The sequence below is a fragment of the Ranitomeya variabilis genome, chromosome 3 (genome assembly GCF_051348905.1).
Source record: "Ranitomeya variabilis isolate aRanVar5 chromosome 3, aRanVar5.hap1, whole genome shotgun sequence".
Taxonomy (NCBI): Eukaryota; Metazoa; Chordata; class Amphibia; order Anura; family Dendrobatidae; genus Ranitomeya; species Ranitomeya variabilis.
The window spans coordinates 163,806,907-163,828,589 of NC_135234.1; the positions used below are offsets into that span (position 1 = coordinate 163,806,907).

Below are 21,683 nucleotides of genomic sequence, written 5' to 3' on the forward strand. Positions count from 1 at the left end.
TTAGAACCTGACATCTGTTGGCTGTCAGAGTAAAATTGACAGATATAATACACTGCAATACCTGGGTATTGCTATGTATTATACCAATGGTTAGAAGATTGGATGTGCCCTAGTAGGACTAAGCAAAATACAAAACAAAAAATAAATATAACAATCAAAAAAGTAGAAAATAAGCATTTCAAATAAAAAGCTAAATTACCATTTCAATTTCTCTTCTGTTTGTCTCTTTTGAGGCCATGTTTTTATGAAAATTCTGCAGCCCTGGGCAGCCTTTCCAGGACTAACATCACATTAAGCCAGTGGTCCCCAGCCTTCCTTACCTTGAGAGACACATTTAGGTCTGAGAGAGGGTTGTGAGCCATATCCATAGCCTTCCCCCAAATAGTCACATCTAGCTCGTGCCTCCTCACGGTAGTGACACCGAGAGCCCACATTATGGGTGTAATGACAGCCAAAGCTTCCCCACAGAAATAATACCTTACAACCATTAGGCACTCTCAACTCAAACACTATCATATCGAGCTTCATTCACCTCCTCTATCTGACAGTATCACCCAGTTTAGCACTTAATTTATCTTCCCTATGATTGTGGAGCCTACTGAAACAGACTAAGGGACCTTTTTAAACGCTTAGGATGCCTTTACAGATGTTTTTTGTTAATTATTCTAATTTTCTTAGATAATGACTTTTGGGTTTTCATTGGCTGTAAGCCATAATCATCAACATTAACAGAAGTAAACACTTGAAATAGATCACTCTGTTTCTAATGACTCTATATAATATACAAGTTTCACATTTTGTTTTGAAGAACGGAAATTAATTAACTTTTTGATGATATTCTAATTTTGTGAGAAACACCTGTATATGCTTTACAAATGCTGTGATGGTAGAACTTAATTTTAATTGGGTTGGGAACGGTGATTTGTTTTATATGCTAAGCTTGAAAATCTATGCTTGAAAAAGTATTTTTTTTTAATTCTGCTAATTCACAATTTAAATGTTCAACCTTAATCAACATTTAGTAGAAATGGTTCTATTCAAATCATTATATGCTTTCACACTGTGAAATTCTAAAATTCTAAATTCTTGCAGATAATGTGCAAAATGGGACTCATAGCGGAAAATGAAATATGGTTGCCTGAACCAGAGTCTGTGGTAAGTTCTACATCAACTTCAATTCATATAATTAGTTGTGCTTAACTCGAGACAAGACAAAAACCTTGTCTCTGTAACACCTTTTCTTGCAGTTTATTATCTACAGATCCCCTCTAGCTGAACAATATAGGCTGCGCTCTGCAGAGACAGCTGATGAAAATTGAAGCTAGTGGGATACAGGCAGCTGTAGGAAAATTGTGCTAATGATTATCACTTGTAAATAAGATATGACTTCAGCATGTCCGTATTACAAACACTTAGCAGCTCATATCCTGATCTATTAGTTTTTGCATATTGTGACTTTACTCTGGATATTATATAACAAATTTTTATTTCCTATGTAGTGTGTGACTGAGAATTAGCACCGATGAGTCCCATTAATTAATGCATTGGTTTGGTGGGGTCAGTGGGTGGCTAGGATCTGATCGACCCCAGAGCAATTTGTTTATCTGACCCCAGCACACACACACCCATAAGCATCCTACTCAGATACATGAACCCCAGTGGCATTGTTAGAGCCTATGATTTCATATGCTTTACCCTGTCTAAATTTAAAAAAAAGCATTCAGATTAAAAAATCTCACAGAAAATGAAGCAATCAGATGATTCTCTAAGTGACACCTAATAATACTCATTTATTTGCCAAATAGTAAGACAAATATTACTATACAATGTCAAAATAATGCCGCCAACACCATGACCATGTATTACCACCACATAGTGCCTACATACAACCACCATCTTGTAACTAATCAAAACCCACTATACCAAGATCAGTATACAAATAGTATGTTTCATAAAGTAGTATTAATATTGCCACATGACGTCAATAAGCTGCATATACATTGGTGACCGAATAATACCATCATACTGATCATTAAGAAAAACCACGATAATAACACTAATATTGCCATCAGTGACAATTATTCACTAGAGCTCTATATATAGTATATAGTGTATACAGTAAATGTACAGGTGGCCAGTGACATCATACAAAGGAGCTCTGTAGATAGTACATAGTGTATACAGAGCAGGGACATCCAGTGACTCAATGGTGACATTTCCAGCCGAAGTAATTTAGTTTTCTCTTCATCCAGTGCAGATCTCTATGGTTGCTTTCAGCAGTGACTCTTCTCTGCAATATGTAACACACAGATATTTGTGGATGAGCGCTGCTAGAGTACCCTCCCCACTTCCCTCCTCCCCACTTCTATATGGCTCTGGATGAAGAAGAAAGTCACATAACTGACCTGGTGCCAAACATAGTAACTATCTCCCTTTTATTTATCCTACCTAAACAGTATCCATAAAAATTAAACATTACAGTTGTGATGTCCCCCTTTGTGACCTTCTCACTGTAGAAATGTTCTCCTGTGTGGCCCCCATAAAGTATTTAATGCTTATGTCCCCTTTTATCGCCCCGAACAATAGTAAAATTCCCTTTTATGCCTTCATATAGTAGTAATGTCTGTCTGTGTGTCGAAACACAGCAGTAATGCCACCACCCAGGTGTGCATACAATAGTAGTATACACCTATTCTTCGACATACAGTAATAGCAGCCACCTTTTGTGACTTGTTACAGTTGTAATCTCCATTTTGGGATACCTTAATTAAGTATTGGGTCACAATAGGGGACGTTATTATTATTATTATTAATAATTTATTTATATAGCACCGTTGATTCCATGGTGCTGTACATGAGAAGGGGTTACATACAAATTACAGACATCGCTTACAGTAAGCAAACTAACAATTACAGACTGATACAGAGGGGAGAGGACCCTGCCCTTGCGGGCTTACATTCTTCAGGATGGTGGGGAAGGAGACAGTAGGTTGAGGGTTGCAGGAGCTCCGGTGTTGGTGAAGCGGTAGCACCGGTAGTGGTGAGGAGGCAGCGGGGTCAGTGCAGGCTGCAAGCTTTCCTGAAGAGGTGGGTTTTCAGGTTCCGTCTGAAGGATCCGAATGTGGTTGATAGTCAGACGTGTTGGGGCAAAGAATTCCAGAGGATGGGGGATATTCGGGAGAAGTCTTGGAGGCGGTTGGGTGAGGAGCGAATAAGTGTGGTGGAGAGAAGGAGGTCTTGGGAGGACCGGAGATTACGTGAGGGGAAATATCGGGAGATTAGTTCAGAGATATATGGAGGAGACAGGTTATGGATGGCTTTGTAGGTCAGTATTAGTAATTTGAACTGGATACGCTGAGGGAATGGGAGCCAGTGAAGAGATTTGCAGAGGTGGGAAGTGGAGGAGTTGCGAGGAGAGAGATGTGTTAGTCAGGCAGCAGAGTTAAGGATGGACTGGAGAGGTGCAAGGGTGTTAGCAGGGAGGCCACAGAAAAGGATGTTGCAGCAGTTGAGACGAGAGATGATGAGGGCATGCACAAGCATTTTAGTAGATTGAGGGTTGAGGAAAGGACGGATTCTGGAGATATTTTTGAGCTGAAGGCGACAGGAGGTAGAAAGAGCTTGGATATGCAGTTTGAAGGACAGGGCAGAGTCAAGGGTTACTCTGAGGCAGCGGATTTCCGGTGTGATAGATAGGTCAGGTAAGGAAGATCTATAAGATGGAGGAAAGATGATGATTTCAGATTTGCCCACATTGAGTTTGAGGAAGCGAGAGGAGAAGAAGGAGGATATGGCTGATAGACACTCCAGGATTTTGGACAGCAGAGAGGTGACATCTGGGCCAGTGAGGTAGATCTGAGAGTCATCAGCATACAGATGGTACTGGAATCCATGGGACTTTATGAGTTGTCCCAGGCCGAGTGTATAGATTGAGAAGAGTAGGGGTCCGAGAACAGAGCCTTGGGGGACTCCAACAGAGAGAGGGTGGGATGAGGAGGTAGTGTGGGAGTGGGAGACGCTGAATGTGCAGTTGGAAAGGTATGAGGAGATCCAGGATAGGGCGAGGTCTTTGTCTTTTATTAAAGTCTAAGGTCACAATGGGGGAGATTTTTAAAGTACAGAGATACAATAGGGGAAATTATTAATGTGAAGGGCCACAATGAATTACAATATTAATGTCCCCCTTTGTCGTTCCATATATTAATACTGTCCCCCTCCGTGACAACCATACATTAATAATTTTACCCACTGTGCTTCATACATTAATAATGCCTTCCATTGTGGCCCCATAAACTAATAATGTCCCTCCATTGTAGCCCTGTACTCTAATAATGTCACTCATTTTGACCTCCATACAATGAACCAAAAATTTTGTAAATAGTACTCAGATAGTGCTTCTAAGATTCTAAGAGACACTCTGTCCATGAGTTTAACAATATTATTGAAGAAAAGAGTTGAAGCACACAAAAATGTTCAATTTATGAATTTTTTTTTTTTAAATAATATTTGTATCAATCAAATATACCCAAATGATACATTGGAGGAAGATCATACATTAAATTTTTCTAACAAAATTGCCATTGATATAGTCACCTTTGTACATTTTTCATACTGAGTTTCTTCTCTCCATAAGCAGTAGTTTGAAATAAGAGACACTAAATAGAATTGAGCTTCCACACAACTGATGCGACGTTTCAGGGAACATCCCTTTTTCAAGTATAAGCATGCCTGAGAAAGGGGTGTTCCCTGAAACGTCACGTCAGCTGTGAGGGCGGTCAATTCCTGGATGGATTCATGTCTCCAGAAGCACAATCGGGACACAATATATTGGCATATATACTAATTGGCATATTTGCAATTTTTGATTTTCCTGTCCAGTGTTATGAAATTCAGTAAAGCACATATGAGTTAAAAATACTAAACAAACCCCTAGATAGGTTCCATAAGAGGTGTAGTTTTGAAAATGGGATCACTTGTAGGGGGTTCCTCACTTCAGGATGTAATTACAACGTTCGTGCACATTTTTTTCCACTGAAAAATTGTCCTAGAAAAATCATGTAGCTCTCCCTCCCTTCCAATCCCTGTCGTGTGATCAAACTGTATTATCCAACGACATAAGTTTGGGAGAATTTGCGTGATTCATTGGATGTACATTTTCTTTTATTCCTCCTTATGAGAATAAAAAATTTGAGGCTAAATTAAATTTTTAATGGCACAAAACATAATTTTTTGCTTTCAGTGCCAGATCTCCTAAATTTCTGTGAATCACCTGCGATAAAAATGCTCTTGACACTTCTAGTTGAATTTCTTATCCAGTTAGTTTCCTAAATGGGGTCACTTGTTGGGAGTTTCTGCTTTTTGGCACCTCAGTATTTTTTCAAAAGTGACATGCCCTCTGCAATTTATTCCAGGCAAATTTGTTTTCCAAAAATCAAATAGTGCACCTTCCTTTCCTAGCTCTGTGCGGTGTTCAGACTGTAGATTTTGACCACCTATAGGGTATTGCTGTATTCAAAATGCATAACAAATTATGGGGCCCATTTTATCCTATTACCCCTTGTGAAAAGGATCAATTTGGGGCTAAACCAATATTTTAATTAAAAAAATGTTTTCACTTCATCCATTCCACTTTGCGTTAATTCCTATAAAGCACTTGAAGGACTAACAAACTTCCTGACAGCAGTTCTGAATGCATTGGGGGTGAAGTTTTTGAAATGATATTATTTTGGGGGGGTTTCCAATATAAAGCTCCCTCACAATCACTTCAAAACTCAAGAGGTTCTTAAAAATTAGGATTTGTAAACTTTCTTGAGAAAAATCAAAAATTGCTGGTAAGCTATTAATTTTCCTAACATTCTAAGTAAATAAAAGGACATTTGAAAAATAATACTGACAATAAGTGGACATGTGGAAAACGTGAAAATTGCAATTTTTTTACATTTTCATCAAATTTCAGTCTTTTTCATAAAAAAAATGTGTGCGTATATATACAGTATATATATATCTACTATATAATTATCTAAGGGTCACTTCCGTCTGTCCTTCTGTCTGTCTGTCATGGATATTCATTGGTCGCGGCCTCTGTCTGTCATGGAAATCCAAGTCGCTGATTGGTCGCGTCAAAACAGCCACGACCAATCAGCGACGGGCACAGTCCGGCGGCAAAATGGCCACTCCTTCCTCCCCGCAGTCAGTGCCCCCTCCATACTCCCCTCCAGTCAGCGCTCACACAGGGTTAATGGCAGCGCTAACGGACCGCGTTATGCCGCGGTGTAACGCACTCCGTTAACGCTGCTATTAACCCTGTGTGACCAACTTTTTACTATTGATGCTGCCTATGCAGCATCAATAGTAAAAAGATCTAATGTTAAAAATAATAAAAAAAATAAAAAATCGTTATATACTCACCGTCCGTCGGCCCTCAGATCCAGAACCGGCCTTCCCCACTCCTCGCGACGCTCTGGTGACCGCTCCATGCATTGCGATCTTGCGAGATGATGACATAGCGGTCTCGCAAGACCGCTACATCATCTCGCGAGACCGCAATGCACTCTTGAGACCAGAGCGTGCGAGGAGCGTCGGTAACCGCTTCGCCTTGATCCGAGGGCCAACAGAAGGTGAGTATACAACTATTTTTTATTTTAATAGTTTTTTTAACAGGGATATGATGCCCACATTGCTATATACTACATGGGCTGTGCAATATACTATGTGGCTGTGCAATATACTACATGGGCTGGGCAATATACTACGTGGGCTGTGCAATATACTACGTGGGCTGTGCAATATACTACATGGCTGTGCAATATACTACATGGGCTGTGCAATGTACTACGTGGGCTGTGCAATATACTACGTGGGCTGTGCAATATACTGCGTGGGCTGTGCTATATACTACGTGGGCTGTGCTATATACTACGTGGGCTGTGTTATATACTACGTGGGCTGTGCTATATACTACGTGGGCTGTGCTATATACTACGTGGGCTGTGCTATATACTACGTGGGCTGTGCAATATACTACGTGGGCTGTGCAATATACTGCGTGGGCTGTGCAATATACTGCTTGGGCTGTGCTATATACTACGTGGGCTGTGCAATATAGTACGTGGGCTGTGCAATATACAGTTATATGAAAAAGTTTGGGCACCCCTATTAATCTTAAACTTAATGTTTTATAAAAATTGTTTTTTTTGCAACAGCTATTTCAGTTTCATATATCTAATAACTGTTGGACACAGTAATGTTTCTGCCTTGAAATGAGGTTTATTGTACTAACAGAAAATGTGCAATCTGCATTCAAACAAAATTTGACAGGTGCATAAGTATGGGCACCTCACCGGAAAAGTGACATTAATATTTAGTTGATCCTCCTTTTGCAAAAATAACAGCCTCTAGTCGCTTCCTGTAGCTTTTAATGAGTTCCTGGATCCTGGATGAAGATATTTTGACCATTCCTCTTTACAAAACAATTCCAGTTCAGTTAAGTTTGATGGTCACCGAGCATGGACAGCCCTCTTCAAATGAAACCACAGATGTTCAATGATATTCAGGTCTGGGGACTGGGATGGCCATTCCAGAACAGTGTAATTGTTCCTCTGCATGAATGCCTGAGTAGATTTGGAGCGGTGTTTTGGATCATTGTCTTGCTAAAAGATCCATCCCCTGCGTAACTTCAACTTTGTCACTGATTCATGAACATTATTGTCAAGAATCTGCTGATACTGAAAGGAATCCATGCGTCCCTCAACTTTAACAAGATTCCCGGTGCCGGCATTGGCCACACAGCCCCAAAGCATGATGGAACCTCCACCAAATTTTACTGTGGGTAGCAAGTGTTTTTCTTGGAATGCTGTGTTTTTTGTCGCCATGTATAACACCTTTTTGTATGACCAAACAACTCAATCTTGCTTTCATCAATCCACAGGACCTTCTTCCAAAAAGAAATTGGCTTCTCCAAATGTGCTTTTGCATACCTCAGCCGACTCTGTTTGTGGCGTGCTTGCAGAAACAGCTTCTTTCACATCACTCTCCCATACAGCTTCTCCTTGTGCAAAGTGCGTTGTATAGTTGACCGATGCACAGTGACACCATCTGTAGCAAGTTGATGCTGCAGCTCTCTGGAGGTGGTCTGAGGATTGTCCTTGACTGATCTCACCATTCTTCTTCTCTGCCTTTCTGATGTTTTTCTTGGTCTGCCACTTCTGGCCTTAACAAGAACTGCACCTGTGTTCTTCCATTTCCTTACTATGTTCCTCACAGTGGAAATTGACAGGTTAAATCTCTTAGGCTAGGTTCACATTGCGTCAAGTACATAGCTTTAAACGGAAGCGTTAAACGCATGTACAGAAAAGGAGCAAAAATATGTGAAATTCGTCGTCACGGTAACGCTAGCGTTAACGCATGTGAGCGCGTTTTTTTATTTTGATGTCCGTTTACGAAGTATCCGTTTGTCTGCGTTTGTCACTGTCAATAAAGTTTTTTTTTTTTTTTTTTTTTTCCTTTTGTCATTGTCGGGTGTGGGCACAGACTCATTCTCCATTTTGAAAGCATTGAGTGAACTTCTGCTAACAAGATGTTTGTGTCTGAGCTCGTCAGATTTCGCTTGATGCGGTTGCGACTTCGGCAGAGAAAGCGTAGTTCGCAAAGGAGATATTGGATCCACGAAGTGAATTTCTTGCGGAGTACATATGGTGCCTTTCACACCCTGTATGTGCAGCTTCGGGATCACCCCTCCAAATTCCAACGCTATCTACGGATGTCCATTGAGACCTTTGATGTTCTGCTCTCGCATGTGAAGGATGAGATACATCATCATCGCAGCACTTTTCGTGAAAGCATCAGTGCGGAGCAACGTTTAGTAGTGACTGTGAGGTAATTATACATTTTTTTTATCATTCTATTGACAAAGACTAGATCTCGGTATCGTGTGGCCTAATGTTCATTTAGCAATTGTATATTCTATTGTAACTAGCCTTTAGATGGTCACTAAAATCCTAATTTTTTTTGCTTTTTGTTTTTGAATGTCGACAGATATCTGGCTACCGGAGAAACTTTTGCGTCACTGCATTATCAGTTTAGACTTGGGAAGTCAACAATTTGTCAACTGGTTCGGGAAACTTGTGATGCCATTTGGAAGAACTTGCAACCACTTGTGCTACCAACACCAACATCAGAAATGTGGCTAGCGATTTCCCAACAGTTTGAGGATGTGGCTAATTTCCCCAATTGTATTGGTGCCGTGGACGGAAAGCACATTCGGATTCAGAAACCTGCGCATAGTGGTTCCCTCTACTATAACTATAAGAAATACTTTTCTATAGTATTGATGGCAATTGCGGATGCCAGGTACCGTTTTGTTGCTGTGGATATTGGTGCTTATGGCCGGACTAACGATTCCAGAGTATTCAGAGACTCCAACATGGGCCGATGTTTGTACAGCCAAAGTTTAAACATACCCTCATCACGACCTCTTCCGGGGACCGAAGGCCCAAGTTTGCCCGATGTTTTAGTTGGTGACAAGGCCTTCCAACTAGGACAAAATCTCCTCATGCCCTACTCAAGCCGTAGTCTAGACTCCAGCAGGCGCATTTTTAATTATCGCTTGAGCCGGGCAAGACATTATGTGGAGTGTGCCTTTGGGATTTTGACATTAAAATGGCGGATTTTACTAACCTGCATGCAACTGCAACCAGAAAATGTGGACCGTGTTGTGAAGGCATGCATCTGTCTGCATAATTTTGTGGCGAGACATGAAACCCAGGTGGTAGACCCCGATGATTGTGAGTCGAACCTCAGTAGCATTGAATCGAATGCAGTTCGGTCAACAGCACAAACAATGAGTATTCGTGATCAATTTTCACATTACTTCACACATGAAGGCCATGTTCCATGGCAAGACAGATACGTGTGAAAATATTGTAAAGTCTTCCTGATGTCGTGTAAAAAGTTATGTTGTTTAACCTGATGTCGTGTAAAAAGTTACCTTATGTCGTGTATAAAGTTATGTTGTGTTAAAAGTAAAGTCATCCAAGATTCTGAAATTTGAAACAGTTTACATGTTTATGGATTTTTCCAACAAACTGTTGGTACACAGGTTTAACATATGATATCCCATAGGGATGAAAAAAAAGGAAAATAGAAATTCACAACAAAAAACGTAACAAAAAAAAAAAAAAAGAAAACTTGCAACGCGGTAATTGCACCTGGCTGGGGACACTGAACTGTACTAAAGACTTTGGTACTGCACGGGCGTATTGTCTCCCCAACTATATGATGGACTGCTACATTGTCTATGAGGTTCCACGCTCGTTTCACCACGGCCTCTATATTGAGGGTTGTAGGCCGGCATGTCCATTCTTCTTGTTCCCGATGGAGCGGGTTCCTGGGGGCCCACAAATTCCTCTAGAAGCTCGTTCAGTCTTTGTCTAAACATAAGGTTTCTATGTGCCGGGATATTTTGTGCTACAGGCACATAGGATAAGAAAAGTAGCTTCCACTCATTAGCAGAGTATACAGACTCGCGTGCTTGCAGCTCGTTAATTTCTCGCCTCAGGTCTTTGAGCTCACTGCGACACATGTCCTCTACCCGTTGGAGTCCATCCACGATAATTGCATCAGCTTCATCTTTTTGTGATGCTCGCTTGCGTCCACGCTGTGATTGCAACCGGGCACTCACACCTGCAGCAACAGTGCTTCTATCCGCAGATCGTGGCTCGCTGATGCCAGACACATCTTCAGGTTGCGTTGGTTCCACTGGAGAAGGCTCCAGTTCCTCTGTCGGTCTAGGAGCAGCGGTACTGCATATCGTGCTGTAACCCAAAAAAATAAATAAATTAGTTTCCTTTAAACAATTTTGTCCCACACACAGACCTATTTGTACTTACGAGCGCTGAGACAATGTTTTTTGAAGAAAGAGCAGTTGGTCGTAATGCACATACGGGGTCACCCGTTTACCACTGGATCCGCTTGGTGCATTCTGACTGTTCCGGTAGTCACGGACAAAGCGATCGCGGATGGACTTCCAACGGGTATGGACAGCATCGGCTTTCAATTTAAAAAAAAAAATATATATATATATAAAAATAGTAGATAGATAGTTTTAAGATATAGGAAACATTTTTCATAGTTTGCTAGGATAGTTGATATATAAATAGTAGATAGTTAAGAAATAGTTTAGAAATAGTGTATAGATAGATAGATATATAGTGTACAGATAGTTGATAATTGAGAGATAGACAACAAGTGGATAGGTTGATAGGATAGATTTTTTTTTTTTTTTTAACATTTTCCGAAGTTACGTCACCAATATTTACCAATTTTTTTCTTTGAGGTTGTCGACTTCTCCATGTATCGGGGATCAAAGTGACAGATTATTTGATCCCACAACTTCCGGTTCTTCACGATGTCATGGTGGGAGCTGTCGCTCTGGTCCCATATGGAGGGGTTGGCTTCCACAAGGTTGATCAGTGTCTCGTTGTGGATAGTCAATGGCTCTTCGTCAACGACAATCCTTTTTTTTTTGGCCGCTGACTTGGACTATGTAAACACAAAAAGTTATGTTGATAGTGTCAATTTCACTGGATGGCCATATTCATATATACAGAGATAGATAGATACATAGATATAAATAGATAGATACATAGATATAGATAGATAGATACATAGATAGATAGATACATACAGTTAGGTCCATATATATTTGGACAGAGACAACATTTTTCTCATTTTGGTTATAGACATTACCACAATTTAATTTTAAACAAAACAATTCAGATGTAGTTGAAGATCAGACTTTTAGCTTTCATTTGAGGGTATCCATATTAAAATTGGATGAAGAGTTTAGGAGTTTCAGCTCCTTAACCTGTGCCACCCTGTTTATTAAAGGGACCAAAAGTAATTGGACAATTGACTCCAAGGCTATTTCATGGACAGGTGTGGGCAATCCCTTCATTATGTCATTCTCAACTAAGCAGATAAAAGGCCTGGAGTTGATTTGAGATGTGGTGCTTGCATTTGGAAGGTTTTCCTATGAAGTAAACATGCGGTCAAAAGTGCTCTCCATGAAGGTGAAACAAGCCATTCTTAAGCTGTGAAAACAGAGAAAAAACCCATCCAAGAAATTGCTACAATATTAGGAGTGGCAAAATGTACAGTTTGGTACATCCTGAGAAGGAAAGAAAGCACTGGTGATCTCATCAATGCAAAAAGACCTGGGCGCCCACGGAAGACAACAGTGGTGGGTGATCGCAGAATAATCTTCATGGTGAAGAGAAACCCCTTCACAACAGCCAACCAAGTGACCAACACTCTCCCGGAGGTCGGCGTATCAATATCCAATAAAGAGAAGACTGCATGAAAGTAAATACAGAGGGTTCACTGCACGGTGCAAGCCACTCATAAGTGTCAAGAATAAAAAGGCTAGACTGGACTTTGCTAAAAAACATCTAAAAAAGCCAGCACAGTTCAGGAAGAACATTCTTTGGACAGATGAAACCAAGATCAACCTCTACCAGAATGATGGAAAGAGAAAAGTATGGCGAAGGCTTGGTACAGCTCATGATCCAAAGCATACCACATCATCTGTAAAACACGGCGGAGGCAGTGTGATGGCTTGGGCATGCATGGCTGCCAGTGGCACTGGGTCACTAGTGTTTATTGATGATGTGACACAGGACAGAAGCAGCCGAATGAATTCTGAGGTATTCAGAGCCATACTGTGTGCTCAGATCCAGCCAAATGCAGCCAAACTGATTGGTCGTCGTTTCATACTACAGATGGACAATGATCCAAAACATAAAGCCAAAGAAACTCAGGAGTTTATTAAAGCAAAGAAGTGGAATATTCTTGAATGGCCAAGTCAGTCACCTGATCTCAACCCAATTGAGCATGCATTTCACTTGTTAAAGACTAAACTTCAGACAGAAAGGCCCACAAACAAACAGCAACTGAAAACCACCGCAGTGAAGGCCTGGCAGAGCATCAAAAAGGAGGAAACACAGCGTCTGGTGATGTCCATGAGTTCAAGACTTCAGGCAGTCATTGCCAACAAAGGGTTTTCAACCAAGTACTAGAAATGAACATTTTATTTAAAATTATTGAATCTGTCCAATTACTTTTGGTCCCTTTAAAAACAGGGTGGCACATGTTAAGGAGCTGAAACTCCTAAACCCTTCATCCAATTTTAATGTGGATACCCTCAAATGAAAGCTGAAAGTCTGAACTTCAACTGCATCTGAATTGTTTTGTTTAAAATTCATTGTGGTAATGTCTATAACCAAAATGAGAAAAATGTTGTCTCTGTCCAAATATATATGGACCTAACTGTAGATAGATAGATACATAGATAGATAGATACATAGATATTGATAGATAGATAAATAGATTGATACATAGATATAGATAGATAGATAGATAGATAGATAGATAGATAGATAGATAGATAGATATAGATAGACAAATAGATGGAGCGATAGATAGTTGATAGATAGTTTATAGGTATAGTAGATAGAAAGTGAATAGATAGATTGTTGATAAATATTGGATAGAATATTTCTAATTTGATATTTACCACTGGCAGTTGTGGCGACGACAGACGGCTAGGGTCCTTCTTTCTTTTGTGTCCTCCGTGTGCCACAACCTATTGTGTATGTAAAATGTAAAAAAAATTATTTTAACATTAAATTATGTTAACATTCATTGGATCAATAAATTTATGCCTGAAAAATTCAACATGTGTGCTATGTACCTTTGTGCTTTTAGCATGTTTTTTGGGGGGTGGTCTAGCAGCATCGGGCTCAGAAGACTCCTATTCACAATAAAACAATAAACAGGATTGTTATTATGCCTAGCTCAATACAATGGAGTTTCACACAACATTATAGTGGTTTTTTAAAGTGCAAGCCTACCGACTGTGACGAAAAAATCGCAGACACGCTGCTGCTGCTGCTGCTGCTGACATCTGTATCCGACATCTGTGTGCAACAAAGCAATACATGTTTAGTACACACACATCCGACGGACATTACAGACTCCCATGATGTATACTGAGATATATATAGAAATGTACTTACATTTCAGGAGAGCTATTGCAACACTCTGTCACGTGTAGTAGACCTAAATGTGTGGGTGGTATATTCCTCCTTTAATGGCCGAAATCACATTTCCTGTCACATGACCCATGTGACCACCCTCAAACGCTATTAAAACGTGTGGTCCTATTTGGAAATTTTTCATGATTTGCGTCTGACTGCGTTTGCCATAGCCTTCTATGGCAGAATGAACGCTTCCGTTAGTAGTGCGTTAGCTTGACCGGACCCGAGAACGCTGCAAGCCGCGTTGAAGGTCCGTCAGAAAAAAAACGTTATGTGACAAACGCATACCAATTTAGGGATGCGTCACGATGCGTTAGACAATGCACGTCTATGGGCGCATTAGTATGTGCGTTACATTGCGTTTTTACTACTTAAAAACGAGTCCGTTAGACGGACACACCTAGCGCAATGTGAACCCAGCCTTAGACAGCTTTTTGTATCCTTCCCCTGAACAACTATGTTGAATAATCTTTGTTTTCAGATCATTTGACAGTTGTTTTGAGGAGCCCATGATGCCACTCTTCAGAGGAGATTCAAACAGGAGAACAACTTGCAAGTGGCCACTTTAAGTAGCTTTTCTCATGATTACATACACCTGGCTATGAAGTTCAAAGCTCAATGAGGTTACAAAACCAAAAAAAGTGCTTTAGTAAGTCAGTAAAAAGTAGGTAGGAGTATTTAAAACAAGAAAATGATAAGGGTGCCCATACTTATGCACCTGTCAAATTTTGTTTGAATGCAGATTGCACATTTTCTGTTAGTACAATAAACCTCATTTCAAGGCAGAAACATTACTGTGTCCAACAGTTATTAGATATATGAAACTGAAATAGCTGTTGCAAAAAAAAACAATTTTTATAAAACATTAAGCTTAAGATTAATAGGGGTCCCCAAACTTTTTCATATAACTGTACTACGTGGGCTGTGCAATATACTACGTGGGCTGTGCAATATACTACGTGGGCTGTGCAATATACTGCGTGGGCTGTGCAATATACTGCGTGGGCTGTGCAATATACTGCGTGGGCTGTGCAATATACTACATGGCTGAGCTATACACTACGTGGCTGTGTTATATGCTATGTGGGCTGTTATACACTCCGTGGGCTGTGCTGTATACTACGTGGCTGTGCTATATACTCCATGGGCTGTGCTATATACTCCGTGGGCTGTGCTATATACTACGTGGCTGTGCTATATACTACGTGGCTATGCTATATACTATGTGGCTGTGCAATATACTACGTGGCTGTGCAATATACTACGTGGCTGTGCTATATACTACGTGGCCGGCCGCGAACAATCAGCGACACGCGCAGTCTGGCCGCGAATTGGCGCGGGATTTGAACCACGCTTCGCTAATTGGTCACGGACGGCCGAATCCTGTGTATTCAATGTATTATTCTAAAATCTTCATAAATAAACTACATACATATTCTAGAATACCCGATGCGTTCGAATCGGGCTACCATCTAGTATATATATATATATATATATATATATATATATATATATATATATATACACACACACATACATATACACATATATATACATATATATAGATCTAACTTTACAACTAACTAAAATGAGAGATCTTGGGAGATTTATTTAATTTCTATCTTTACACAAAAAAGTTGGAGGTCTTTTTTTAGAGACTATAGCTGTAACTGTTCGGCTTCATTCAGACATTGGTTTGATCAGAGAGTGATCCAAGTGTCACGTACGTGGAGAAAAAAAGTTCCTCTGCCTTCTCCTTGCTGACAGTTCCTGAAAATCAGTCTACACTTGGATGACATGTGATTGCTGCCCATTTTTTTCATGGACTATAGACTACCCTAGACTTGTATTGTCGATTTTAATCCAACCTTTGGATCTAAATCGGACATGTTTTCTTGATTTTCAGAGGACCTCTCGCTATACGAAAAATCACGGACATGAATGGCCCGATAGACTATATCAGGTGCAATGTTATCCGTGAAAACTACACATAGCACACATACACAAGAATCAGATGTCAGAATGAAGTATCATTAACAATATATTATAAATCAGTCAGCCCAGAATATCGGACAAAACAGCTTGATTTTATTAGGGATGAAAAGTGAAGGGTAAACCAGGTCATGGAAATTAATTACGCTTTTGGATAAACATAACACCTTCCTATATAATAAAAAGCATTAAAATAAATGATCACTGACCCATTCATTAAGCCAACACAACTTGGATAGCGGTCAGCCAAATGCTTATTCAAATAATGGCTCTTTCCCCACAGTTACCAATATATATGCAGTATGTTCGGTTTGACCTTGGTTGCATTTGGGTTTTTTTACGGGAGAATTCAGAACTTATTTTGGTAAATTATCTCCCATGTGAACATAAATATTAGACATTGTAGTTTTGTTCACCCAATCCTTTTTTCCTGTACATCATCTGTTGAGTAAGGCTGGGGTCACACATGCGGGTGTGATGCGAGAAACTCGCCCGAGTCTCTCGCATCAATACCCGTCGCTGCCACCGGCACTCGGGAAATACATGCAGCTGCACACTCCGGTCCCGAGTGCTGGCGGCACTGCCGGGTATTGATGCGAGAGAGTTGCGCGAGTTTATCGCATCACACTTGCAAAATTGAGCTGGATTCTGTTTTTTCCATATTTTTTTGTTGTAAAAAAGTTGACTGCAATAGGATATGGAACTTTTTTCAAAGGTAAACTTTTCTAATGCTGAAACAAGCAACATAATATAAATGTGGTGTTGTGAACCTAGCTTCATGTGAAAATCAATAATATTTTATGAAGATCTATTGTTGCCTTGTCATCTAACATTATGATCCCTTCCTTTTAGGATGTTCCTGCTCTTCCGTTTGATAGATCATTCCTGGAAAGAAATCTGCCATCACCTCAAGGATTAGTTAGGTTTGTTGGCTGCTCTGTGTTCATTGCTTCAGCAGCTGCTCTTGGGCTCTTTGCATACAAGAAAGGGCTTATCCCTCGTGGTTAATCAGTTCACAACACTGGTCTTTTTTTCCCACATGATGACGATCTGCTCGTAATGTTGTGTCATTTGGTATGCTGATTATCCGTATTGACTTTATGTTAACTAACCAAAAGCCAAACAACACCTCAATCTGAGAGTTGATTAATATTGATTGTGAAACTGATATTGTAGGAAAATGTAATAGGTAATATTCATAACATTTTTTAATCTTGACACATTCTGTAACCATGGTATTTTCACACATTGCCTCAGGTTAATATACTAATATCAGACAGTATACACTATGCAGATTGATAAATAAGCTCAGGAGTGACAAGGGAATTGTATTCTGCACAAAAATATTTAGTTCTTCACCCTCCAAACAGAAGCTGGTAGGAATATTATAAAAAAGGAGTCTTTGTACTAGTAATGTTTTGCCACATTCAATATCATAGTCTTTCAGTGTAGCGTGGTTTATTATCAGCCTGAGGACTGTGATGAGGAAGGATTTTATTAAAGGATCTCGACAGTGATGAGCAAGGGTTTTATTAACCCCTTAAGCCCGTATGACGTACTATCCCGTCGAGGTGGGGTGGGCCTTAATTCCCGGTGACGGGATAGTACGTCATACGCGATCGGCCGCGCTCACGGGGGGAGCGCGGCCGATCGCGGCCGGGTGTCGGCTGCATATCGCAGCTGACATCCGGCACTATGTGCCAGGAGCGGTCACGGACCGCCCCCGGCACATTAACCCCCGGCACACCGCGATCAAACATGATCGTGGTGTACCGGCGGTACAGGGAAGCATCGCGCAGGGAGGGGGCTCCCTGCGGGCTTCCCTGAGACGATCGGTACAAGGTGATGTACTCACCTCGTACCGAACGTCTTCTCCCTGCAGGCCCCGGATCCAAAATGGCCGAGGGGCTGTATCCGGGTCCTGCAGGGAGCACTTCCGGGTCGGAGCAGGCTGCAGATGAAAGCTGCAGCCTGCTCCGATGAAAGTATGATCGCGGATCTGATAGAGTGCTGTGCACACTATCAGATCTGCGATCTGTGATGTCCCCCCCTGGGACAAAGTAAAAAAGTAAAAAAAAAAATTTCCACATGTGTAAAAAAAAAAAAAAAAAAAAAAATTCCTAAATAAATAATAATAAAAAAAAAAATATTATTCCCATAAATACATTTCTTTATCTAAAAAAAACAAACAAAAACAATAAAAGTACACATATTTAGTATCGCCGCGTCCGTAACGACCCAACCTATAAAACTGGCCCACTAGTTAACCCCTTCAGTAAACACCGTAAGAAAAAAAAAAAAAAAAACGAGGCAAAAAACAACGCTTTATTACCATACCGCCGAACAAAAAGTGGAATAACACGCGATCAAAAAGACGGATATAAATAACCATGGTACCACTGAAAACGTCATATTGTCCCGCAAAAAACGAGCCGCCATACAGCATCATCAGCAAAAAAATTAAAAAGTTATAGTCCTCAGAATAAAGCGATGCCAAAATAATTATTTTTTCTATAAAATAGTTTTTATCGTATAAAAGCGTCAAAACATAAAAAAATGATATAAATGAGGTATCGCTGTAATCGTACTGACCCGAAGAATAAAACTGCTTTATCAATTTTACCAAACGCGGAACGGTATAAACGCCTCCCCCAAAAGAAATTCATGAATAGCTGGTTTTTGGTCTTTCTGCCTCACAAAAATCGGAATAAAAAGCGATCAAAAACGGTCACGTGTCCGAAAATGTTACCAATAAAAACGTCAACTCGTCCCGCAAAAAACAAGACCTCACATGACTCTGTGGACCAAAATGTGGAAAAATTATAGGTCTCAAAATGTGGAGACGCAAAAACTTTTTTGCTATAAAAAGCGTCTTTTAGTCTGGTTTCACACTTGCGTTTTTATCTGCATGCGTTTTTTAAAAAAACCGCATGTGTGAAAAAATGCATGTAAACGCGGTAAAACGCATGCGTTTTTATAGAAAAACACAAGAAAACAAGAAAAAAACAAAAAACCCTAACCCTACCCCTAACCCTACCCCTAACCTGAAATACGTGGCACTGAAATACGTGGCACTGAAATATACGTTTATATACGTATATACGTATATAAGTGCCACGATATTTCAGTGGCCACGTATATAAGTGCCACGTATTTAAGTGCCACGTATTTCAGTGCCACGTATTTCAGTGCCACGTATTTCAGTGCCACGTATTTCAGTGCCACGTATTTCAGTGCCACGTATTTCAGTGCCACGTATTTCAGTGCCACGTATTTACGTGCCACGTATTTCAGTGCCACGTATTTCAGTGCCACGTATTTACGTGCCACGTATTTTTCAGTGCCTGAAATACGTGGCACTGAAATACGTGGCACTGAAATTCGTGGCACTGAAATTCGTGGCACTGAAATATCGTGGCACTGAAATATCGTGGCACTGAAGTATTTACGTGCCACGTATTTTTCAGTGCCTGAAATACGTGGCACTGAAATACGTGGCACTGAAATACGTGGCACTGAAATATCGTGGCACTGAAATACGTGGCACTGAAATACGTGGCACTGAAATACGTGGCACTTAAATACGTGGCTCTTAAATACGTGGCACTTATATACGTGGCACTTATGACTGTCAGAAAATGTTCAGTAAACGGTTAGGGGTGAGGTTAGGGGTAGGGTTTCAGGTAGAATTGGGGAGCTTCCACTGTTCAGGCACATCAGGGGCTCTCCAAACGCGACATGGCGTCCAATCTCAATTCCAGCCAATTCTGCGTTGAAAAAGTAAAACAGTGCTCCTTCCCTTCCGAGCTCTCCCGTGCGTCCAAAAAGGGGTTTACCCCAACATATGGGGTATCAGCGTACTAGGGACAAATTGAACAACAACTTCTGGGGTCCAAGTTCTCTTGTTATCCTTGGGAAAATAAAAATTTGGGGGGCTAAAAATCATTTTTGTGGGAAAAAAAATATGTTTTATTTTCACGGCTCTGCGTTGTAAACTGTAGTGAAACACTTGGGGGTTCAAAGTTCTCACAACACATCTAGATAAGTTCCTTGGGAGGTCTAGTTTCCAATATGGGGTCACTTGTGGGGGGTTTGTACTGTTTGGGTACATCAGGGGCTCTGCAAATGCAACGTGACGCCTGCAGACCAATCCATTTAAGTCTGCATTCCAAATGGCGCTCCTTCCCTTCCGAGCTCTGTCATGCGCCCAAACAGTGGTTCCCCCCCACATAGGGGGTATCAGCGTACTCAGGACAAATTGGACAACAACTTTTAGGGTCCAATTTATCCTGATACCCTTGTGAAAATACAAAACTGGGGGCTAAATTTCATTTTTGTGAAAAAAAAAAAAAAATAATATTTTCACGGCTCTGCGTTATAAACTGTAGTGAAACACTTGGGGGTTCAAAGTTCTCACAACACATCTAGATAAGTTCCTTGGGGGGTCTAGTTTCCAATATGGGGTCACTTGTGGGGGGTTTGTACTGTTTGGGTACATCAGGGGCTCTGCAAATGCAACGTGACGCCTGCAGACCAATCCATTTAAGTCTGCATTCCAAATGGCGCTCCTTCACTTCCGAGCTCTGTCATGCGCCCAAACAGTGGTTCCCCCCCACATAGGGGGTATCAGCGTACTCAGGACAAATTGGACAACAACTTTTATGGTCCAATTTATCCTGATACCCTTGTGAAAATACAATACTTGGGGGCTAAAAAATCATTTTTGTGAAAAAAAAAAATATTTTTATTTTCACGGCTCTGCGTTATAAACTGTAGTGAAACACTTGGGGGTTCAAAGCTCTCAAAACACATCTAGATAAGTTCCTTAGGGGGTCTACTTTCCAAAATGGTGTCACTTGTAGGGAGTTTCAATGTTTAGGCACATCAGGGGCTCTCCAAACGCAACATGGCATCCCATCTTAATTCCAGTCAATTTTGCATTGAAAAGTAAAATAGCGCTTCTTCCCTTCTGAGCTCTGCTATGCACCCAAACAATGGTTTACACCCACATATGGGGTATCGTCGTACTCAGGACAAATTGCACAACAACTTTTGTGGTCTAATTTCTTCTCTTACCCTTGGGGAAATAAAAAAATGGGGGTGAAAAGATCATTTTTGTGAAAAAATATGATTTTTTATTTTTACGGCTCTGCATTATAAACTTCTGTGAAGCACTTGTTGGGTCAAAGTGCTCAACACACATCTAGATAAGTTCCTTAAGGGGTCTACTTTCCAAAATGGTGTCACTCGTGGGGGGTTTCAATGTTTAGGCACATTAGGGGCTCTCCAAACGCAACATGGCGTCCCATCTCAATTCCAGTCAATTTTGCATTGAAAAGTCAAATGGCGCTCCTTCCCTTCTGAGCTCTGCCCTGCGCCCAAACAATGGTTTACACCCACATATGGGGTATCAGTGTACTCAGGACAAATTGCACAACAATTTTTGGGGTCCAATTTCTTCTCTTACCCTTGGGAAAATAAAAAATTGGGGGTGAAAAGATCATTTTTGTGAAAAAATATGATTTTTTATTTTTACGGCTCTGCATTATAAACTTCTGTAAAGCACTTGTTGGGTCAAAATGCTCACCACACATCTAG

At 40.6% G+C, this 21,683-nt stretch overlaps 2 protein-coding genes across 2 annotated transcripts in view; one reads left to right on the forward strand and one right to left on the reverse strand.

Annotated features, from left to right (window-relative positions):
* Positions 1-18,371, forward strand: part of LOC143815526 (amine oxidase [flavin-containing] A-like) — a 145,240-nt gene extending 126,869 nt beyond the window's left edge. The window contains exons 14-15 of the mRNA XM_077294812.1: positions 1,093-1,155; positions 16,938-18,371. Of these exons, the coding sequence (XP_077150927.1) occupies positions 1,093-1,155; positions 16,938-17,093 (219 nt within the window). The 3' untranslated portion in view covers positions 17,094-18,371. The remainder of the gene's footprint in view (positions 1-1,092; positions 1,156-16,937) is intronic.
* LOC143818037 (uncharacterized) lies at positions 10,198-11,966 on the reverse strand. The gene is made up of 3 exons (XM_077299473.1): positions 11,316-11,966; positions 10,887-11,046; positions 10,198-10,811 (listed from the first exon to the last, which is right to left on the reverse strand). Exons 1-3 carry the CDS (start codon positions 11,347-11,349, stop codon positions 10,229-10,231), a joined length of 777 nt encoding a protein of 258 aa, XP_077155588.1. The 5' UTR covers positions 11,350-11,966; the 3' UTR covers positions 10,198-10,228.
* Positions 18,372-21,683: the final 3,312 nt, after the last annotated feature.

What these genes read in the sequence shown, in the direction of transcription:
- LOC143818037 (XM_077299473.1), bottom strand. Translation starts at nt 11,349, where the DNA reads ATGGAGAAGTCGACAACCTCAAAGAAAAAAATTG. An exon ending in AACCTCAAAGAAAAAAATTG is followed by an intron (nt 11,047 to 11,315) that starts GTAAATATTGGT and finishes TTAAATTGAAAG; the next exon opens with CCGATGCTGTCCATACCCGT. An exon ending in AAAACATTGTCTCAGCGCTC is followed by an intron (nt 10,812 to 10,886) that starts GTAAGTACAAAT and finishes TTTGGGTTACAG; the next exon opens with CACGATATGCAGTACCGCTG.